Source organism: Morone saxatilis, unplaced genomic scaffold (assembly GCF_004916995.1).
Source record: "Morone saxatilis isolate NCDOM2014 unplaced genomic scaffold, NCSU_SB_2.0 Contig2, whole genome shotgun sequence".
In the NCBI taxonomy this organism is placed as follows: domain Eukaryota; kingdom Metazoa; phylum Chordata; class Actinopteri; family Moronidae; genus Morone; species Morone saxatilis.
The window spans coordinates 25047975-25053090 of record NW_023339762.1 but is presented as its reverse complement, the minus strand read 5'-3'; the positions used below and the strand labels follow the sequence as shown (position 1 = coordinate 25053090).

At 39.6% G+C, this 5116-nt stretch overlaps 2 protein-coding genes across 4 annotated transcripts in view; one reads left to right on the top strand and one right to left on the bottom strand.

The window, feature by feature from the left end:
* The first annotated feature begins 1101 nt into the window (after positions 1-1101).
* anapc13 (anaphase promoting complex subunit 13) lies at positions 1102-2168 on the top strand. Its single transcript, XM_035664626.1, has 2 exons — positions 1102-1470; positions 1824-2168. Exons 1-2 carry the CDS (start codon positions 1372-1374, stop codon positions 1947-1949), a joined length of 225 nt encoding a protein of 74 aa, XP_035520519.1. The 5' UTR covers positions 1102-1371; the 3' UTR covers positions 1950-2168.
* A 714-nt stretch (positions 2169-2882) lies between these two features.
* LOC118330175 (lathosterol oxidase-like) overlaps positions 2883-5116 on the bottom strand; it is a 4525-nt gene continuing 2291 nt past the window's right edge. For 2 of the 3 annotated variants that reach the window (XM_035664624.1, XM_035664623.1), the window contains exons 2-6: positions 4733-4950; positions 4347-4479; positions 4078-4178; positions 3610-3738; positions 2883-3457 (exon numbers count right to left, since the gene is read on the bottom strand). In XM_035664624.1, the coding sequence (XP_035520517.1) occupies positions 3188-3457; positions 3610-3738; positions 4078-4178; positions 4347-4479; positions 4733-4942 (843 nt within the window). In that variant the 5' untranslated portion in view covers positions 4943-4950 and the 3' untranslated portion in view covers positions 2883-3187. The remainder of the gene's footprint in view (positions 3458-3609; positions 3739-4077; positions 4179-4346; positions 4480-4732; positions 4951-5116) is intronic. The other variant, XM_035664625.1, reaches the window with a different exon arrangement.

Sequence of the window (5116 nt, the reverse complement as noted above, 5' to 3'; positions counted from 1 at the left end):
ACATGGAACATTCTGGACTTGTGAATAGGACTTTATAGACTCCTTTGGACTTATGAGCACTTTATAAATGTTTTCTTATGCATTTTGACACTTGTTAAACTATTTTGTAATATTTTCATGTCTAATCTAATTAAAGTCTATTTAAAAAAGGAGAGGAAAGAACAGAGTGAGCTTTCCAAGGTTGGAGAGCAGCTATATTTTTGATTCTAAAAACATATTTGGATGTTTTGAAGTTTCATATCATATCGCAATGCAAACTTCAAGTAGATTTTTCTACTTAAGTATTTACAGGAAACACTATAAGTTAACTACAAATCACTTAAACTAATGAATGCAGGATGTATCATTCATTCCTGTTGCTTACCACTAACAAACAACCAAGTCAATATGACTTTTTGTGATTAGTTCATCTTAATAGATGTTAATTCAGGATTGTAGTTACATAAAAGTATATTCATGCATTTGCTCAGCCTCTCTGATAAAAACAATAAAATAATAACTTTTATAAGACGAATCCATCTAATTGGTCGCATATCACTTAATGTATGAAGTAACTGTGAATGAACACGCATTAAATGAACATAAGTCAGGCATTAGTTAAGCACAAGTGTCGTTATATGATTTATATCCTCATTATACAGCGTTACAAGATTTCTCTCTAACGTTTGATAATACCCTGACCTCTTTTAGGTGCAAAAGTAACATCACTTAACGACGCTAGTTAAGGTAACATTCGCCTTTCTAAACTGGTAAAGTAACATCAGCGTTTACCTTGTGTTATATCTCCAAATCCACTGTCCCCGCCGACTGAATACTTTATTTACTTTATGAATGAAACGCTGTTGTTGACGCTACCTTCAAATGCAGTAGGCCAAAACCAGGAGGAGACTGGCGGTTACCATGGAAACCGTTAAACAAAGCAGCAGCCCCCTTTTGCGGAGCTCATTGTACATTTATCATATAGTATTATCATTATTGGTCGCAGCAATAGTAGTAGTAGTAATAGTAGTGGTGATTTACTGGGACCGAATATGTTCAACACAGATTTATCGAATACAGTACTTTCCCATAGGACGTGAAGGCATCACCGCTTACATCATCACCACGCGTCAGACGTTTTACGTAAAATCCACCGCGCTCAAACAGCTCCAAAAAAGGAAAAACACCTGAAACCTGTTTCATGTCAGATCGATACTCACAGCGTATCGATCACAGACCGATCAGCCCGGGTGTGACTGCTCGTACAGGCTGCCAACGTTGAACCGGCTGGTGTATGTGTGCAGTGTCTGTCTCCATCTCCTGTGTTTGCTTTAGTGCTGCAGCCTGCTGGAGGATCAGGTCTTGGTCTTGGTCGAGGGTCCTGCTGAGAGCATGGACAGTGAAATCCAGAGAGATGGGAGAGTCCTGGACCTCACTGATGATGCCTGGAGGGAGGACAGACTGCCGTATGAAGATGTCACCATCCCTCTGGTAAACACAGGTTCATGCCAGCTTTTAGAGCTGTTTATTACTAAAAGCTACTTTCCCAGGTCACTAGTTAGTAGTGTAACTAATTACTAATAGATTTCACTAATAATATTGCAGTTATCCCCCCAAAGGCTTACGTTAAGCGGCTGGAAATATTCACATTACTTTGATTTTACCAACAGAAACAGGATTTTGGGTAGAAAAGACACAAAAAGGAGAAGTAATGTAACTAGTAGTGTAACTAATTACTGTTGGCAGGGAGAAATAAGTAAGTTTTTGTCTTGATGCCGTCATACTGTTGATATAAAGTATATAAAGTAGAGTGAAGGGCATCTTTTCTCCCCTTCTCCCTCCAGAGTGAACTACCCGAGGCCGAGCAGGACAACGGCGGATCCACAGAGTCGGTGAAAGAACAAGAGATGAAGTGGACGGACCTCGCCCTGCAGAGCCTGCACGAAAACACGCCAAACACTGGAAGCTGAAAGACTAATCTGGACTCAGACGACAAGACAAAAACACACATGCACACGGACGCCGGATTCAAACACACGTCATTCATCGTCTTTTCACATTTTATTGTGTCTTTGGAAGGATGTCCGATGTGTTCCAGCTAAACAGAAATGATACGAAAATGTATTTTGCCGTTGTTATTGGGTTTATGTTGTAGTTTTATAGAAATAAAATACTGTGTAAAAACATAATTTGGAGTCACGTCCAGTTGTCCTGTCTCTATCCACTAACACTTGATATATGTCAGTTCTAGTTTCTAGTCAGTTTCTGCAATACAACATATTGGTTAAGACCTTAATTCACTCATGCACATAAAATGTATTTATTTTTATTTTACCAAAGAAGATTTATCTTCATCTAAGAGTAACTATATGCACTCGGTAGCAACTTTATTCGTTAACCAAAACTACTGCAGTCTAATCAACAACCTGTAATAAATTCTACTTCTTTTTCAGTAAATATTCATTTATCATCATTCATCAGCTGTCGTTTGTGGCACTGTTGCACTGTGTTATACTGAGAGGTGTTTCTTAAAATACCCTACCCTCATTGATATAAACACCTGTATTTTCCCTATATATGGATCACTTAGACTCCAAAGCTTCATGGGGAGTCGCAAGTCCTTGATTTCAAGGCATGTGAGAAAACGTTAAATATATACACAGTAGGTTTATATCTCACCATTTGTAAATGTAAAGCAAATTGTCTAATCAAACAATGAGAATAAAACATTGAATTTGTCAAAAAAAGAAGCCTATTAAGTCTGTATGATTGTTAAAGATGTCAAAAAATAAATAATACAGGCAGAATTGCATAAAAAAGTTCCCGGAACAGGAAATTATCTGCTCAAAATTGATCCAAATCACTTGTTTTACACAAACTGTTCACTATTTGGGTTCATTGAACAGTTTTAAGATAAAATGAAATGTTTATTACAATAAATATTGCAATATAAAAGGGAAACCACTGACTTAGACCTCAGTGTAGCTGGTTTTTATTCACTGTGGTACAGTTTTATTTCCAGCTTAGTTATCTCCAGGCAGTCCATTTAACCATCGTATCCATAAATATTTAAGGAAAATAAGATTCCCTCCAATGTATTTACCATTTGCAACTCGGTTTGGCAAAACAATCCATTGTCCCTTGGCAGATCTTTGCATGTAATTGCATTTGTTTCTTGCATCGTTACCCAGGCTGATCATCTCCAGCATCACTTCGTCTCTGCAGCCTCTGCCATGAGCTTACGAATGTGGTCATGCGGCCCCTTCCGCAGCAGGGCTGAAGGGTATCGGTAGGAGCCCCCCAGACGATCCCAGAGTGTGAAGTATTGTCCGTAGTTGTAGTTGAAGTAGAGGTGATGGTCTACGTGGTGAGCAGCACCGTTGATCAGACAAATCAGGGGGCCGGGGATGCGGTAGTCTCCATCGTGTATGGAAATGGTCCAGATGTTCACAAAGACGAAGAGTGACAGGTAGACCACCTGTAATGTAAATATCAAATGTGATTGTACTTTTTGGAATTAATTGCTTAAAGTTTTAACATCAGCAGCATTTTGAAATATGCAGTGAAGCTTTTGCAATACGGCTACTGACATACAAGTGTTTCAGTAAAGAGTTACAAGTAGACCAACACCTTGTGGAGGGGGAAGATGAAAGGGTAGACGTGATAGGGTAAGCTCTGCAGGAAGCCGTCGAGTGGGTGAAAGGCATGGCTGGCAAAAGGCGTAGGGACTTTGAATATATGGTGCTGCTTATGTAAGTGCTGAGGGGGAGAAACACAAATGGTCTGAATATTGGGACAGTGAGAAACACACCAGGAAAACAAGATACAAGATACACAAAGATCGATCAGAAGGTATGATGGAAAAGTCTATTCTGTAACTTTTATTCATTTCAAACAAACTAAATGACCCATCTAGCAAATAAATGTAATAAAATTGTACAGTTATGGATTTCATATATTGAGTTGGAGTTCAGTTGTTGAGCCCTGATTGGCACCAAACTGGGCTGACCCCTCTAGATTTTACAGAATTATTTGGTTTATTGTTTCTATAAATATATATATATATAAATATATATAATAAAACATGCTGAAGCTCACCTTGTAAATGTTCTTATGGTGCATGCACCGGTGTATCCAGTAGATACACATGTCTGTAAAGAACAAGAAACCAGCAATGCTCAGGAACACCCCGGGCCAGCCTAAAACACAAACACAGTAGGCTAGTGTGGGTAAGCTCAAGAGAAATACTTTAATCACGGCTGTTATCAGCTCACTTTTTTAGCCAGAACTCAACCAAATAACTTTCATTTCAGTTTTGAGTTGATTGAAGTGAACATGAACCCTGGCCTTGGGTTATAAGGTCTCACCCAGAGAAGAGTCGCTGATGTTGTCATAAAGTTTGCTGTGTCCCCTGACCTCCCAGAAGAAAAGGGCCACTGTGGGGAAGCTCATCCAGAAGATGGAGGCAGTTCCTAGTTGAATCTCTCTTTTTACCTGGTTCTGTCATTGGATCAAAAAGACAGTGGGAGAAGTTTGCTTTGGCGATATTGGTCTGATCTGTGGCATCTATAGATAAAAACTGGTTAGGTACAAAAATATAACAATTCGTATTTTTAGGTGATTATACACTAATGAAAACATACCTATAAATATCACTATAATTTCTGTCAATAGATCCTCCTAAATGCTGCACACTGGACTCGTAACTGGTCTACATATATGAATGCGGGGCCTGGTCCATTAAACAGCTTACCTTAACAAAGTATGGATGTTTCATGAGCTTATGGTCAAACACATAGTAGAAGTTAAGAGCACCAAAGCCCAGGTAAATCAGCTCTGCTCCCAGGTTGGTCACCACCCACAGACTGATTATCTGACGCAGAGCACAGTCCTCGGGCCACGAGGCCGGGTAAACGTACGGCGAGAAGATGTACTTGTCGGCAATGTTCAGCACATGATCCATTGCTCAGTCTGTGAAGAGGGTGAAATCCACACAGTCACAATCTTAAGCATGACTAAGCTTTCTGAATATGTGTGTAATAGAGAACAGACCACTGCTCCTGTCTCCTGCGGGGTCCCTCAGGGGTCCATTTTGGGCCCAGTGCTTTTCTGCCTATACATGCTTCCCACAAACAGA